Here is a 17757-nt window from a genome sequence, read left to right as displayed (position 1 = left end):
GTTCTTCTGTAGGATTGTGAGAGAGGGTAGAATTCTTCAGGTTAAAATGGTCTGTGCTCAGTATAAGCTATTGATGAGATCTGATTTTTTTTTCTAGGTGTTGCTGAAGGTGTTATATCAATACAAGGAAAAGCAGTACATGGCTCCTAGAGTTCTGCAGCAAACACTGAATTACATCAATCAAGGAGTGTCACATGCAGTCACCTGGAAGAATCTGAAACCTCATATTCAAGTAAACCATTTTTGGGGTTTAATACTTAGATGACTCAGTAGTACATTAGTCAGTCTGTTGCACAGTGTTTCTAGCCTTGCTAGAATTCAAGTTTTAGGGACCTCTGTTATAAATTGCTGGTGGAAGGAGTTTAAGCATGTTTGGTGAAGGTTACCTTGATATGTGAGCAAAGCTAGGTAATTGCTTTCTTTGCTGTCAGTCCTTCATGCTTTAATATGTTAAGGATGACAGTGTAATAGAGCAACACAACAAATTTTGAGATGGTGTTAACTACTGAATTTATGGCATTGAATCATCTCCATGTACCATTATCCAAAGCAAATAGCTTGCACTGTATTGTAGCTCTACCTTAAGTTAAAAGATCTCTTTTTTTGTAAGGTAGCACATAAAATCCACCATGTCCAAGTAGTTTTAGAATGTTATCATTTTGTATAAGAAGTGACAGGATGGGCAAAATCTGTGAAATACAGAATAGAATATAGAGATTGATTTACTAGTGCTAGCCTGTTTTCAACTTTTTTTTTTTATTGCAGGGAATTATCCAAGATGTTATTTTTCCATTGATGTGCTATACAGATGCTGATGAAGAGCTTTGGCAAGAAGATCCATATGAATATATTCGTATGAAATTTGGTGAGAATTTGAAATCTACTCATGTTAAAATATCAACTCACACAAAGATGAGATTTTTCTGTTTTTTTTTTTTTTGAAAATAGAGATGACTTTAATCTTTAAAGGGAAAAAAAAAAAAGATAAAACCAGTTTGTATTATCCAAATAATACAACTTAATATAGTTAACTTTTGGATATACTGGTGGAAATGGCAGATAATGTATGACAGTCAACAATGACACAGGTGTTTCTGCACTTGAGAAAGCAGCTAATTTTGAGAGTTACAAAGTTTTTTTGTTAGATAAATCAAACAGTCCTAGTCTTCCTAGCAATAATTGCATATGTTTAGTGTTATTAAAAGTTCATGCTTTACAACAGCCAGTATTTCAGGCCCTGGACTTTGTACGATATTAAGGAATTTCACACATGGCGTAGTTCAGAACAGATTTACTGTAATGGTAAACGAAACATTACGAAGTAAGGGTGGCATTCCAGACTTGTTTAATTGCACCTCCTGTGGCTTGCTGCTTTGTTGTTGGGGTTTACTATCAGTCTGTGCAGTCCTTTCAGGCTGGGGAGGAAAGAAGATACTTCAGACTTCCTGAACAAATTCTTCCTTCCACTAGAACTTTTATGTGGCTAGAACAAGGAGTCTGGATGAGTTAGGGAATTTCTTATCCCTCAGGTCAGAGGCAGATCTGTAAACAGTACAAGTATTGTACAAGGCTCTGACAATCTTATGCAGAGAAATAAGAAATTAAGCATTTTTAACTCAATCGTGTGTGCTTGCCTGTACAGCATATAACATATATGTCAAAAATTGGCTGCTGTGTCTGCTTCTACTGTTACAAAAGATTAATCTTAAAAATAAGGAAGACCTACAATTTCAAATTAGACATGTAGAGCTGGTGATCATGAAAAAGGAGAAACATATGTATCAGGAATCTCTTAACCATTTGTTACTGTTGTTTGGTCTTGGAATATCTGTAGTAAGAAAGCATTATTAACCACCTGAAGAGAAAGGAAAATTGTTGCTCTCTTGTTTTGTATTAAATAATTAGATTACATTAGGATCATGAATGTAGCAAAGGAACAAAATTTATAGCTGTTGTGTTTACTTAATAGATGTATTTGAAGATTTCATTTCTCCAACAACTGCTGCTCAGACGTTATTGTTTACATCATGTAGTAAAAGGAAAGAGGTAAGCTATTCAAGGATTTTACTTAAATATGTTATAGTCCCCATTTGCGGAAAGAATTACTAATAAAAGTTTTACTTTCCTGTTCTCTATATCCTATCATAGTACGCTAAAATTTATTATTCCTCTCAAATTTATTTTGCACTGGTCTATTTGTGATTTTTCTATTTCCCAGTTTCCTTAGGACCCATCTATCAAGAATGTTGTGTGTTCATAACAGACATAAAACATTGTCCAAATTCCAGAGTTAGAGCAGTTAATTAGAGATTTAAGCATTTCAGAGCACTGAGAATAGTACCTAAGACAATTGATTGACATACTTTGACTAACCTTACATGTGATCTAGGTCTTGCAGAAGACAATGGGCTTTTGTTATCAGATCCTTACGGAGCCAAATGCTGACCCTCGTAAGAAAGATGGTGCTTTACATATGATTGGTTCTTTGGCTGAAATTCTCCTAAAAGTAAGCATGACAAATCTGGTGGTTCTTTCGGTTCTTTTATTTTTTCCCTCCTTTCCTTTCTTTCATATACAGCATCTTAGAAGAAATGAGAATAGCTCTTTGAATTTACGAGATTTGGAATCACTGCTAGTTTTTTTTAAAAGCTGTTGAACTTAATTGTTTTGGGGTTGTTTTTCTGTTCAGTTACACAAGTTTTATTAGGTCATGTTCAAGTTCAGATGATTAAGTTCCTCTAAGTTCTGTGCTTCTAGTAAGAATTGCTGCACCATTTCCTGCGCTACACTTCACTACATTCATTTTTTTCATGGAAGGAAGGAAAAAAAAATACTTCCAGTGAGAGGCTGTTGATTTAATGAGGTCTTTTTCTGTGTATAGAAGAGAGGAAATAAAGTGAAATTAGCAACCTTGCTCAATTAGAATGGTAGCAAAAAAGATGCAGGGCACGGACTTGTATTTGGACCATGGCTCTGAGAAGTTTTCCTGACCACTTTTGCTTTTGACACCAGACTAATGTATGGCCAACCAAAAGGTGTCTCTAGGAGTCAAAAAATGACAAAAAAAATGTGTCATTATTTTAACTGAAAATTATAAAAGTCCGTGTAGGATCCAAGTTTAATTACTAATATGGGATTTCGTTGTTGCTTAACAGACTTTTATGAAGGGGGAAGTTAAAAGTCTGAGGGTTTTGTTAGGCTGTTCACACTTCTATATGTGACATTTTTACTGGGTTAAAAATACATAAAGTTTTAAACTGCTGTGTTTCTGTTCATCTTCTATTCTGACAGAAAAAGATATATAAAGATCAGATGGAGTATATGTTGCAGAATCATGTGTTCCCACTCTTCAGCAGTGAGCTGGGTTACATGAGAGCACGGGTAAGAAAGTGTAAGATTTACTGTTAAGATACGCTGTCTGTTCCAACTGAAAACTTCAGAAATATTATTTATTTCATTTTTCCCCTCTAACAAATGTACTCCTCTTTGCACCTGTTCTGTAATAAATTCTACGCTTATTTCAGAGATTAGTATGAATCTTTGTGTGACTGTAGATAGCTACTGTGTAGTTTTAAAATGGCTGCAGAATTGTGTGCATAGTTTTCCATCTGTGTCTGGTGGTATGGTCTATTTGTGTTTTGCATTTAGACTGTACTGCTCACACAAAACCTGTGGCCAAAGATGAACTTGAGATCATAGTACTGGTCTAGTGACGTCTGAAAGACAAGCCTCCCACTGGCCAGCCTCCACACTCTCAAACATCTTCATCTGATAAAAAGTTTTACAGTATCTTTATTCAACAGTAGTTGTACATCACATTTAATAATTGTTGTAAGTTACGGGTATATGAGTAGTCGATAATCCTGTTTGTAGGTTTTGTAACTCTGAATTTGTTCGATGTCTTTTTTTCAGGCTTGTTGGGTTCTGCATTATTTTTGTGAAGTCAAATTTAAGAGTGACCAGAATCTCCAGACAGCCTTAGAACTCACAAGACGGTGTCTGATAGATGATAGGGAAATGCCTGTAAAAGTGGAAGCTGCAATAGCACTTCAAGTTCTGATCAGTAATCAGGAGAAAGGTAGCCTTCTTTTCTTAAAGCTACAGCAAGCTTTAATGGAATAGGCATCCATATTGCAATGCTCAGGGAGACTTGTTCTCTTCTTTCCTGATGTTCGTTTACTTCTTGCAATTGTAATTTGTAATCACTTACTGTAATTTTCCAGCTGGAAAAATTTATATTTTTTATAAATAACATCACAGTTTCATGGTACGATAAATCCAGTTGTACAGCACCTCATCATCCAATCAGAAATATGGTGGCAGTATAAGTATATCTTTTTCCATGTTCAAATTTATTTTTTTTTAAAAAAAGTTGTTTTTATCCTGACAGCCTTTACATTGCTTAGTATTCCTGAAGTTGACATAAAAGCCACAAAGGAAGCAAATTCTATATCAAATACTTTGGCTAATTTGACAAAAATGTGTATGTACCCATTCCTGTTCAATTAAAATTTGCATTGATAAGTAATCTTGCATTCCGTAAAGACTGTAGTACTCTGTTTTTCATACTTCAGTTGCGATCCTCTTAGTATACATGTCTATAAAATTGTTCTGAATGTTAGTATTGTTATAATGATTTATACTGCCCATGGTTTTTGGCACATTAATGCCAAAGCATTAAATATTTTAAAAGTATATATTGAATTTCTTATACTGATACTATAGTTTTGTAAGAACATAAATTCAAATATTTCCACTTGTTTTACAGCTAAAGAATATATTACTCCATTTATTAGACCTGTAATGCAAGCTTTACTTCATATTATAAGAGAGACTGAAAATGATGATCTTACTAATGTGATTCAGAAGATGATCTGTGAATATAGTGAAGAAGTTACCCCAATTGCAGTAGAAATGACACAGCATTTGGTAAGACTTTCTGGTGACTTAAGAAGATGTTTAATATGTGAAAGCTTAGTATTAATAAAATTAAGATAGTTGTCTGACAGTCAGTAGCTGTTACTCCAGTCTGCTTAAGTGCATTGATACAGGTAATTTTCTTCTACATGTAGACTGTTTTTTCTCAAAAGTGGCTTCATAACTCAAACTAAATGGAAATTTCTAAGAATGATTGTAGAGATGTTTGGAAAATCTTGATACTTATTTTCTCCTGATAGTGTTAATAATTAATTTTCTATTTTAAAATAGGAAATTAAACAGCAGATTTTTAATAAAAAATTTGGTGTGAAAATAATGTTACGTCGTATGGAATGTGAAAATAAAATTGAATCTGCAGGAGAAATTCAGAGCTTGAATGGCTGTATCTAGCAAGTTGTACTAATGGTTTCAAAAGCAGAGGTCAGCTCAGTGCTTCCCTATTAAAGGCTCTTGCCTTGGAGTTGAAACTAAATTGTTTGCCCATCCTCTGTGGGAATGCCTGCAAAGTGCAGGCCGTGGCCCAGTTTAGTTCAGATACCAATTAAACCTTGTGTCAGAAAAACTTACTCATAGAAAATGTGTTCTATTGCAAGGAAAGTAATGTAATTTGTGTCTTTTTACTCATGAATGGATAAAGAATGACAGCTGAAATGGCTTAACATTCAAATTTTATCAATCTTGAAAACAAACTCTGGAATGGAGCAGTCATCTTCGAATATTGACACATGTTTTCTTAGCAGAAGTCATCCTTAAATTATGTAGAATACCAAGCTTGCGCAATGGCTCTTCATCTGCAAGCATGTCCTCCTCAAACGACATATTTATGGGTTGTTTTGCTGTTCCATGCAGGCAATGACATTTAACCAGGTGATCCAGACTGGACCAGATGAAGAGGGCAGTGATGACAAAGCAGTGACAGCAATGGGAATCTTGAATACTATTGATACACTTCTCAGTGTAGTTGAAGATCACAAGGAAGTAAGTAAAAATTCCTTTAAAGCTAATGTGTATTGTCTTAAGACACTGAAAGTCTTTTCATAGTTCCAGTGTTCCTGACATTATCTGAAAAACTGTCCTTTCAGGAAAAAATATCTTAAAACAGAAAACAGTGAAGTACCTACCATGCAACAAAGCTGTAACAGTGGGTCACGCTTCTGACACAATGTGTGTAGTAATAGAGCGTAAGTGTTGCCACGGTATTTCCCGTAAGAATCCAGGTTCTTGTTCAAATAGGTGGAAGCAACTTGTCTCTAACTGATGGAACTCTGTCAGCACGGCTGGAAAAACTCATCTGATTTGATGAGGTCTGCCCTTCAGAGAAAACAGATAAAATTTCAGTTAGCTTTGAACATTGACTCTGCTCACTTAGTTTGCTTTCTGCAACAGAATCAATGTCTGTAAATACAGCTGCTGTGGCTATGCTAAATAATAGTTTTGTTTACCCACCTAATCTGCACTGTAGAATTCTCCAGTATCGTGAAAACTTGTTATTTAGCTTTGATGTATGGAATGGACTAATTTCTGTCCAGAGTACAGCTTGTTCAAAAGATGCTATTGCTGATTAAAATCCTTCTTGACAAAGTCAGCTACTGGTTTTCGATAAATACATTATAGTTTTTTAGTGACTAAACAATTCAATAATAAATTGTACTCTCAGGGCTCTGAAGACTTCACTAAGGAAGCAACATAATACAGATTCTGAATGCCCAAGGTCACAAGCCTTGCAATAAACCAAGGACCAGTTTGGTTCATTTACTTGTTGCTTAAGCTGCTCAGCAAGCTTTTCATGTACTTGTTTTTGTCGGCAAATTCTTGGTATCTAAATTAAAAGTTTGTGTAACAATATGCTAGCCCTGAGGAACTCAATTGTAAAATGTTGATCAGTAAACATTTATATTTAGAGACATCTCAAAGAGGATGACCAGTGTTCCAAGAGATAAGGTATTTAGCTGGTTAGTTTCAAATCCTGTTCTGCATAGCTAAGACCAGAAACTCAACCCTTATTTGTCCCTGTGCAAGGTAAGTGCCCTAAACAGGTTAATGACTGTTTTCTTACCTGTTCCAGGGACTACTAAATACTAATTGGGAAGAGTGTCTCAATCCGTAGAACAACATTTAGTCTGATTGTCCACATACCATATAAACATCCTAAGCTAGGTTTGGGAGGTGGTTTAGTATTTGTTTGGTTTTGTTTTTTGAAATTTCACTTTTCCGGAACAGCAAATAATTACTGCAACTTCCATTGCTTACCCCTTTGATATATACATACTTACTGTGTTTTGATGGGACTGAACTGTTGCATGGGGTTACTGTCAGGCTTTTCTTTTTAAAGGATACTCTATAGTGAGATCCTTCCAGTATTCAAAGAATATTCCAAAATGACCTCGTATTAAAAGCTGTCTTAAAAATCCTTAGCTAAGAGTGCAGCTCATAGACATTTAGTGATCTAAAATGTGAGAAAATTTGAATTGTTTTTAGAAAAACTATATTGTCTAAATAGAAACTGCTTTGAGTAATTTTATTTGAAATATGTTTAACTTCAATGCCAAAATATTGAAAACAGTCATAAATTTCCTTTTTTTTTTTTTCCCCAAGATTACCCAGCAGCTGGAAGGGATCTGTTTACAAGTTATTGGAACAGTTTTGCAGCAGCATGTATTAGGTATCTGTACTTTTGTTGGCTTATTTTTTAAGTGCATGAAATTGGCATTAAATTTACCTAGATTCTGTTTGTTTTAGAGTTCTATGAGGAGATCTTTTCCTTGGCTCATAGTCTGACCTGTCAACAAGTTTCTGCACAAATGTGGCAGCTTCTTCCTCTTGTTTTTGAAGTCTTTCAACAGGATGGCTTTGACTATTTTACTGGTAAGTTATACAAATAAATCAGAAAGCCTTGTGGTTTCATACATGTGACTTCAACCATACAGTGAATTGCATTTTGATTGAAATGTTAGGAGAACACTGACTGAAGTGAGGTTATGCTTGAAGTGTTTTATTCTGATGTTGCTGTGACCAGACTTGTTTTGCTAAGACATCTATGACTAGATGCACACTTATCTTGACAAACATTAAGCGAGAGCTACAATTAATTTATTAATACATAGATCTCAACCTGATTTTAACAGCTCATCTAATAAAACATGCAAACAATATCTAACTTATCATTTTTCTTTTAATACAGACATGATGCCTCTCTTGCATAATTATGTTACTGTTGATACAGATACACTTCTGTCAGACACAAAATATCTTGAAATGATCTACAGTATGTGCAAGAAGGTAAGGAGATCCCTTTGTGATAACAAAACCTGTGGTCTCTGAAGTAATGCACTGTTAAACTGGGTACTTTTTTCTACAACAGCAGACTGTAAAACTGAAGAATTTTGACATCTGCTCTTAAAGCATTATGCTATTTAACATCCTCTGTGATTCCAAATGAAAAAGTTATTGCAGAGAAATTTAAAGAGGTTGCATCAAATTTCAGATATATATTTCTGCTAAAAGGGAAAAATAAATTGTACACAACAAAAGCAGATTAAACAAGCCAGGGTTTTGTGCATGCATGTTTTGTGTAATATACTTTGTGCATACAGGCATGCAAAACGCGTATGCATATTGCAAAAGGTAGATAGTTTCTTTTATCTGAGATTTGTAGCCTCACTGTGGCTAGGATACCACATACCATATGTTTGCTAAAGATCTTAAACAAGTAGAGTTGGGATGGAAATAGAGGGATAGGAATATGAAGTTATTTTCCCAAATTCATGCCAAGTCAGTGATGAAAGCTGGGAGCAGAATGCAGTTGCTCTGACTCAGTCCAGTCACTTTTGGGGCAGTGTTTCTATATTTAACTTATCTTCTCAGCTCCTCTGCATTATAGGTAGCTGTCAACTGGGTTTTCTTTATCCAGTCAATATGTAGGATACAAAGCTTTCCACAACGTTAGCCCTAAGTAAGGACATTAATACTTCTTTATAAATGGTGTTAATATTTTATAATCTGTAACAGTAATCTGTGGGGATTGCAGTTTTCCATTTCTGGATATCATATGTTGTGTCTATACAAGAACCATGGTGAACTGTCAGCTGCCCTGACCATGGTATTTCCTGAGTAATTCTTTTGAAGATGTTCAAATATGATAGGGAATAACTCTTGCCAGCCTTTATTTGAAAACAAGTTGCAACCAGGCTGATTGTAAATACTTGAACATTTTATATATATATATGTAAGAAAGAAAACGAGCTTGCTATAACCTCTTAGTGATTAGTGTTTTATTAACTGAGCACAATGAATCTTTAAAACAGAAGTTTTAGGCATTGTATGGTCTCCCACTGGATATCTCAAATTTGTAAATATAATTTTTACGAAATCCAGTGCATGAATGCATAAGACAAATTTTTGGTTTGTGTATGGAAATAAACCTTTGCAAAATGTCACCTGATGCTTATGCAGTTACTGTTGTAAGCTCTGCGTGCATAGAGTTACTGAATATTTGTACATGTACGTTAGTTTTACCCACTTTCAGCAATGTTTCAGTCTCTAGTTGTGATACTGAGCCATTGCTGCAGACTTGGCTGTTTCAATGATGGATGTTTACACTAGTGTTATAATAGCGTGGGTAAATTTATATCAGCTTTTCAAAGCAAAGCGGTATGTAGAAAATACTTCTTGAAGGGATAGCATCAAGAGGATTTGTTATTTTTCAGGTCCTTACAGGAGTTGCTGGAGAAGATGCAGAATGTCATGCAGCAAAGTTGTTAGAAGTAATTATTCTTCAGTGTAAAGGGCGTGGCATCGATCAGGTTAGTAACAACTTTGGTTGCTATAACTAATATTTTAAAAATATTTTTATTCTTAAATATGAATTGGTTATGTATTAACATGAGTTCTGTTCTGAGAAGTTCATGTAGTGTGACTAATAATCCTGTCTTCTACTTCAATGTCACAAGTGCTACTGCTCAGTTAACAGCACTGCAGAGATAGTTACTGCACGCTTTGTCTCCAGAATTTAGGACAGTGCAAAATGCAATGTAAAGTATTTTTGTGAATCTGGAAGAGCACTGTTCTAGGAGCATCTTGGTTCTAAAAGTCAATTAATTATATTCTAAGTTAATTCTAGTGAGTATTTCATGAACATTATTCAATCTGTCAAGCTAATAGCCTTGAAATAAGTAAGAATGAAAATGAAGTTCCGAGAATCCAAATTAATGTCATAGAGGAACCAAGGAGTTCATTATGTATATATGTAAGTTGGAATTTGAGATGAATTTGTGTGCTTCTGTGGAGTACATAACAAGCACTGTATAACAGCTGTTCAAACATTTTTTGCATGCTTTTTAATACTTGTGGATATGGTCCCTGGAAACTTCTAACATTTATTTTATTTGAAAGAAAATCTTCTATAGGGATTTTTTTTTTTTCAGTGTGGCATCTCTGAAGAGACTAGTCCTTTGAATATCTCTTGACTTTGTGGATGTTAAAAAGGACTAAGTTGATTTTTCTGTACTTTCTAGTGTACGCATTTTCTCTATTTTTCATTTTCAAAACACAAGATCATAGAACCAGGAATTGCATCTACTGTGCACGATGTCACAAAATCCATGTGCTCAGAGTAGATTAAATCTTTTCACCTTTTCATTTCATCTTTATATATGACTTCTGCTGGCAATTAAAAATTACTTCCATTTTATGTCCTCTGCATTTATGTGCCAGACTGGTTTTATGCCATTTCTCAACTTTTCTGTGAAATACGGAACTACAAAATCTATTTTTTATCACTAAATTTGTAACGGTTCTCACTCTTCAGTGCATACCCTTATTTGTGGAAGCTGCGTTAGAGAGACTGACCAGAGAAGTGAAAACAAGTGAACTGCGAACAATGTGCCTCCAGGTTGCCATAGCTGCTTTGTATTACAATCCTCACTTACTATTAAATACATTGGAAAATCTTCGTTTTCCCAATAATGTGGAGCCTGTCACTAATCACTTCATAACACAGTGGCTTAATGACGTGGACTGTTTCTTGGGGTAAGTGTTTCTAATTTTGAAGATTATTCTCTGTGATACACCTCTGTATTACCTGCTTATAAATCATATCAAAATTTGTAACTTATTTTACTCTTGTTTTGTAGACTTCACGATAGAAAGATGTGTGTGCTTGGTTTGTGTGCTCTTATTGATCTGGAGCAAATACCACAGGTTTTAAATCAAGTTGCAGGCCAGATCCTGCCGGCTTTTATCCTTTTATTTAATGGATTGAAAAGAGCCTATGCCTGTCATGCAGAGCATGAAAATGACAGCGATGATGATGATGAAGCTGAAGAAGATGAGGAAACAGGTATGGAAACTGAAACATCACTGTTACTTTGTGGTTTTCTTTTTTTCTGATGGAGATGCTGAGTTCCTTTGTGGAAGTCTTCAGAGTTCCCTAGTTCCAAAAATGAAAAACTGTGGTAGAACATTGGACATCTTTTAATGACTTTCAAGTACATCAGACTTAATTTTCCAGTCCCTCTTAAAAACTAACTTCCTAGGCGGAGTCTCTTCAAAGTCACATCAGGTTAGCTTTTGTGTGTGGATGCTGTCATTACTGAAAGGAATTATTACTGGGGCATGTTTCCCGTTTGAGTGAGGGGTAAGAGTCAGTAGCAGTAATTTCCAGGAGTCCTTCTAATACATTGTACAGTTTGGACTATATATTACAAACTGTCCCATTAGTGGCTGGTGTTTTAGCTGTGTATTGAAAATGACAGTTCTTTTGGGGTTTTGTTTTTTGGTTGTGTGATTTTTATTTTTTTTTTCTGGACTAATGTATAAAGGCTGATCCAGTTGAGATTAGACTTTCTTCTTCATACAGTCATTTCACAAACTTTCACATCTTTTGCCATCATCTTTATGTGAAGTTCAAAATTACCTACAACTTCCCTATACTTCTTTATTCCACCTTTCCCTATACTCTGCTTAAGCTTTTAGTTTTGTTCTCTATTTTTATCTTTCCATCATCAACCTGGTGTCTTTGTTAAGTGATTGTTTGGAACAGTTTTCCACACTCAAAGAAATATCTGTTGGGTTTCATCTATCTACTTAGAGCCCAGTTTCTTTCTGCTCTCTGCTTTTGAATTCTGGACTCTCCAGACTATTGTCATTATACATAATTCATAGTATTATATTTCATATTTCTCGAACATTCTTTTCAATAGCCCTTTTGAATGTGCCTTTCAAAGTGTTTTCATCAAATGATTTCAAACTTTGTTTGGAGCACGAATATTGCTTTGCTGAAAGTTTTATGAAGTGCTGTTCCAAACTATCTGTGTATACATTTTTCTGTGTACATTTTTGTGACAATAAAATTTCCATTTCCCACTTACACAGTTGTTGTAAGTGAGGACAGAGTTGGGGGTGGGGGGAGGGAAAGACCATGGCACTAGGAGAGGAGTTAAATGAGCTTCTTCCTTTCTAGTCTGCACTGTACTGTTACCAGTTCCATTGCCTGTTTTGCACAATCAGCCATGTTCCTAAAGAGTTGTTCTTGCTGTTCTTGAAATAAACCTTTTTTGTGTGTGATATTTAACTCAGAGGAATTGGGGAGCGATGAAGATGACATTGATGAAGATGGTCAAGAATATCTAGAAATTCTAGCAAAACAGGCAGGTGAAGACGGAGATGATGAAGACTGGGAGGAAGATGATGCTGAAGAGACTGCTTTGGAAGGCTATTCCACAATTATTGATGATGAAGACAACCCTATTGATGAATATCAGATATTTAAAACAATTTTTCAGAGTAAGTAACTTTATTTCCTTTCCTGGCCAACGATTATATTTTAACTTAAAGTATACCATTTGCAAACTAGAACCTGTTAAAAGCTTCCAAACAGGCTTTCCAGTATGTGCTTTGAACAAATTCTTTCTTTGGAAAGGGGAAGCCATCATTAAACTTTCAGAGCAGGGGGAGATGCTTGAATTAATTTATGGTGAGAGGGAAGAGGTCAGAGGTTGTGTTAGTGTTTTTAAATGTCTTGAATTATGTAACCCTAACAGAATATTATTCTGATTACAATGGCAGTGAGTTAGTAAGCTTTGAGTTACAGAACATTTTAATGAACACTTTCCTTTTGCTTACGTTTTCTTTCTGTTGCAGCAATTCAGAATCGTAACCCTGTGTGGTACCAAGCTTTGACACAGGGTCTTAATGAAGAACAAAGAAAACAATTGCAGGACATAGCAACTCTGGCAGATCAGAGGCGGGCAGCACATGGTATTTTTCCCCCTTTATACCATTAATTGCTTCTTCTGCTGTTTGAATGCTGTTTATGTGCTCAAGAAGCATAATACAGAAAATTGTCTACAATTAAAGCCTATAATTCAAGCCTGATAATGTCTTCATCAAAGCAGGGTTGTTTTACACTCCAGAGATGTTTGAAATCTCTTAAGATTGTCAGGTCACAAAACCTCGATGTACAAATTATGGCATACCCCAGGTGTAAGGAATGATAGAAACATTTCAATGAAGTGGCCAAGTAATTAAAAGTATATTTGTCATAATAGCTTGGGTATGAAAACAATTGATGTGATTATCTGAAGGTGGATGGACTCCTTAAGTGGCTGATGAATTACTTCCTGATGTTACCTAGTCCAGCTGGGATAGACTGATTCTATGGGTGGGAAAATACCAAATTATGGAAGTTGTATCCATCTGTAAAGCTACATCATTAAGCCTATTAAATATTTAAGATTGTTATTCTTCAATACAGATAATACAGATTTAAAAATATAGGAAGTGGGCAGGTCTTCAGTTTGGGTGGGGTTTTTTTTTTTCAAGTTTTCCCAGGTGTTTGAGAGAAAGCCAATATAGATCACTCTCTAAAGTCAAGGCGTAATTTTGAATGATCAGTCCAGTCTCATATTCTGCATCTTATTGAGCAATTGATACAAGATGTTTCAAAATAGAAGTTCAGAAATCTTTCAATAAAAAGATTGGTAATAAAAATGCATATTTTATAGGTAGTTTTGGTCAGAAAACAGCCTAAATTACCTCACAAAGCTTATAAGTGTCCAGAATGATCTACTTTTAATGGTTATAAAATACAGTTTCACCATGACCCCTGTCAAGCACTAGATATCATACTGATGAGATTATATTCTACTTGAGCATTTTATGAAAAAGAATGGGTTGTTTGGTTTTTGGGGGTTGTTTTTTTCATCTGCTTATTCATAGAGCAAATTAGATTCAGGTTGTGAAGTTTTACTTAGGCAACTAGATCCTTTCAGGAAATTCTTGCATACTATCAGAGCGTACTGACACTCCATTTAGGCTACCTACCATACATGGGGATATCCTGTTAAAAGGATTTGAAATATAATTGTGTCATTAACGTAGCTAAGCAGAATTTTCATAAGCGAAGAGCCTTCTGTGCACTATGGAGCCAGGAGGGAACAAAGTGATGCTCCCCAGGTCACGTTCCCCCCGCCATCCTTCATCAGCCATGGCAACATTTTTCTGGCCTGTTTCCAAAGAAACGGAGACAAAACGTAGATCGTCTAGATAACACGATTCCAGATTCCCAGAAAGAGAGATATTGCAACTATTGAGGTAGGAGAAAGCTCTTAGACTGGAAATAAGACATCCTTAAGTGTTATCGTGAGCTGGGAATAACATAAACCTCCCGCATTATCTAGACTGTAGTAAAGGTAGATAGAAATACACGTTTCTAAAGAAACGTGTAGATAGAAATGTAGATATAGAAATACACATTTCTACCTGCTCTTTACCAGCCTAATTTTCAGTTGTGCATGTATTAGAGCTTGTAAAAAACAGTCTTATAGTAATCTTCTAAGGATGGTATATGCAGCTATTAAAACTAGACAGCTTAACTATCACTGTTAGTTACAGTGATGGATATGTGGATCTCAGATGCCTAGAGATCTTAAGGTTTGGTTGAAAATGAAAAGTGATAAACTGGGTAGTTTTCTCTCAGAATTATGTTATATGGTCTGGTAACCTAAACTCCAAATTACTTGCTTGGGTATTTGGAGGGAAATGCCTGTATCCTAAAAAGTCTCTTTCTGGTGCTTCAGTGGCTACCTCTGCTTATATTGTTGAATTGAGATATGAACGCTGAAAATGTAGCTAATATCTGTGTAATGCTTTTTTGTACATGTGCTCTGTTATTGATTTGACTGAAAAGTCTATTAATGTTTATTAGAAAGAATTGGGCGCCTGTTAGCAAGTCTAGAAGTCCAGCGTTCACAGGCCCTGTTTCTGAAATGTGAAAATTACATACTTGTATTCAAAAGCTAAAGTGTGGACTTTTAAAAATATAAATTAATTTAAGCATAGCTATAACAATATTGAAAAATGAAAATAACAAATAATCAGTCCATCTGTTGTTTGGGGCCTGGCACATTTCCATTTTGTGGGTGATGATTACTTTCTTTGGTAACCCCAGGTTAAACCTGTATCTCTGAGATTAAAATGGTCAGTCACAAAATCTTAACCTGTCTTCCCCCTACATATGCGCTAAAATATCTTCCTTCTGTTTGTTTTTTTTTTTTTATTTTAGAATCCAAAATGATTGAAAAGCATGGAGGATACAAATTCAATGCTCCGGTTGTGCCAACTTCATTTAATTTTGGAGGCCCTGCCCCAGGAATGAATTGAATTATCACTTTTCCTGCTACTGTGTGATTGTAGTGAAGAGCTTGTGTTCCTCCCAATAGTGGTTCCAGAACTGGTTCATGTTATCTACAACTCACTCTAAACTAATTGATAAATAGATTGGACAAAAGCCCCAGAAGTGGGACCTGATCATGCAACCTAATACTGGAAAGCAAACCAGAGATTTTTTTGAAGATAGGAAGAATCTGAATTTAAAGCTTCAAATGACACACTTTGGAAATCGGAAATCAAGAGGGGATGTCGTGAAGGCAGCTTTTCTTTTTCTGAGGAAAAAAAAAAAAAAGCATGGGCTGCAGGACTACTTAAAATGTCTCATTTACAGTACAAGCTAGAAGGCAGACTTAATTTTTACACCTGTGGCGGTATGAGTATTTGCCCAGTTTATTTCCCTTTCTCCCTTCCTATTGGGTGTCTATTCTTTTAATGTAAATAAGATAAGGTAATCAGATAGCCTTACTTAATCTTCATCATTTCCATTTATCAAGATTGTTCATATGTAGAATATTGGACACTTAATGTAGCACTACATAACTGATAAATCTGTAAATGAATTAGCACTTTCATATTGAAACAAGCCTGCTAGCCTATGTACAAAAATAGCAAAATGTTTGCTGTTTATAAAAAATTAAAATAAAAAATAAGGGATGTATTGGGGAAAATAATTTCAAGTTATTAATTTAAAATGAACTAGCAGTTTTGTACCTGGTGACTTTGTGGTGCAGTCACCTCTGGTTGTGACTTGAATTCGGTTATGTAAAAAGGGGTTAGTGATACTTCATTGCTGCTAAAAAAAAAAAATAGCAACACCCTCCGTGTCCTTTGTTTTTCTTAAAGATCTCACTGTACAAGGTGAAATTTGGATACAAATGTGTACTGTAAGCACTGAGGAAAAAGTTACCTACGCTAAAGCAGGTAAATAAGATGCGAAGTTCTGCTCTTAAAAGTAGATTTGAAGTGTGTGGATGAAACATCTATATATGCAATCTATTAAAACCACAACAATTTAATTTGGCTAATCTGGGCTATGATCTATGAATGCAATTGTTTCCCCTAGTCTTGCAAAATATTTTTTCCAGCACGTGGTAGTGCAGGTGTACTACTTTTGCATTTCATTCCCCCTCTTTTTGCACTCCCAGCATTAGTGCATGCTGTTGTCTGCCTGATCCAGACAGTGTATTTGAAGTTTTGCCAATCTTTCATTTTTGAAGCCACAATTTTCTTCCTTCGAAGTTGCTATAGTAACTAGTATTTTAGCTAGAGAGGCAAAATACAGTTCCCTCTGGGACCACTATCAAAACCACTGTATGAAGAAGCCAGCAGGGAGATGCTGCGAATGGGTTGGCTTAAATGCCCCCTTTTTATTTTCTAAAAGCAAAAATCCGTGGGTTTTTGATCTTGCCTTGAGATCATCGGTGTCAGGTCTTTTAAATCAAATGTTTGGGTTTTTTTTTTCTTTTGGCTGTTTTTATATAAAAATGTCACCTGCTGTTACAATTGATATTAAACAAGCTACCTTAATTTAATGTAAGCCTCCAAAATTTAAATACAGGTTAAAAATAAACTGAGTTTATATCTGTAAAAATGAAATGCACATATATATATTATGATACTCAAAATGCAGTCTTCAGAAAATTGGTTTGTGTGGTGTGTTTTTTTGCATCAGCAGAGTAGCAGGAATTTGTGGTTTGGGGTTTCCTTGACAAGCTGACCAGCACCATGCTCTGCCTTCCATTTGTTGCACACCCGCTAGCGCTTCTCTGGGCAGGTATAATGGGTTTTTCCAGTCACTTCTCTCCGGTCTGCCTTTCTTCTTCGGCAAATAGAGAGTGCTAATGTGAGAGACTGAGCCAGGACTATAATGCCACGTTGCCCTAGCCGAATACCAAAGGGATAACTTTAAAAGCAAAGTGTGGACTTAAAAGGACGGATATTGCACCTGATGTGAAAAAGCCTGAAAGATTAAGCCTCGAATCAGAGTATCCATTATAGCGGTGGTATGAGAACCACGGTAGAACTTTTGAATCTTTAGCTGACTGGCCAAGTACACATAGCAGAATGGTTTTTTGTAAATGTGTAACTCATGAGCTAACAGGTGTACTCCGGCCTCAAGATAATCTCAAGTCAAGGTTTTATTTTTGTAGA

The 17757-nt window shown here is 35.5% G+C and overlaps 1 protein-coding gene across 1 annotated transcript in view; it reads left to right on the top strand.

Annotated features, from left to right (window-relative positions):
- IPO7 (importin 7) overlaps positions 1-17247 on the top strand; it is a 57113-nt gene extending 39866 nt beyond the window's left edge. The window contains exons 9-25 of the mRNA XM_009890969.1: positions 98-232; positions 766-865; positions 1970-2046; positions 2390-2506; positions 3292-3381; positions 3913-4078; positions 4769-4929; positions 5788-5916; positions 7534-7600; positions 7678-7803; positions 8120-8217; positions 9645-9740; positions 10745-10965; positions 11070-11275; positions 12514-12720; positions 13078-13194; positions 15500-17247. Coding sequence (XP_009889271.1) covers positions 98-232; positions 766-865; positions 1970-2046; positions 2390-2506; positions 3292-3381; positions 3913-4078; positions 4769-4929; positions 5788-5916; positions 7534-7600; positions 7678-7803; positions 8120-8217; positions 9645-9740; positions 10745-10965; positions 11070-11275; positions 12514-12720; positions 13078-13194; positions 15500-15597 — 2211 coding nt within the window. The 3' untranslated portion in view covers positions 15598-17247. The remainder of the gene's footprint in view (positions 1-97; positions 233-765; positions 866-1969; positions 2047-2389; positions 2507-3291; positions 3382-3912; positions 4079-4768; positions 4930-5787; positions 5917-7533; positions 7601-7677; positions 7804-8119; positions 8218-9644; positions 9741-10744; positions 10966-11069; positions 11276-12513; positions 12721-13077; positions 13195-15499) is intronic.
- Positions 17248-17757: the final 510 nt, after the last annotated feature.

Source organism: Charadrius vociferus, unplaced genomic scaffold, assembly GCF_000708025.1.
Source record: "Charadrius vociferus isolate BGI_N301 unplaced genomic scaffold, ASM70802v2 scaffold248, whole genome shotgun sequence".
Taxonomy (NCBI): domain Eukaryota; kingdom Metazoa; phylum Chordata; class Aves; order Charadriiformes; family Charadriidae; genus Charadrius; species Charadrius vociferus.
The sequence above is the reverse complement of the archived record's forward strand: the minus strand, read 5'-3'. Positions and strand labels throughout refer to the sequence as shown.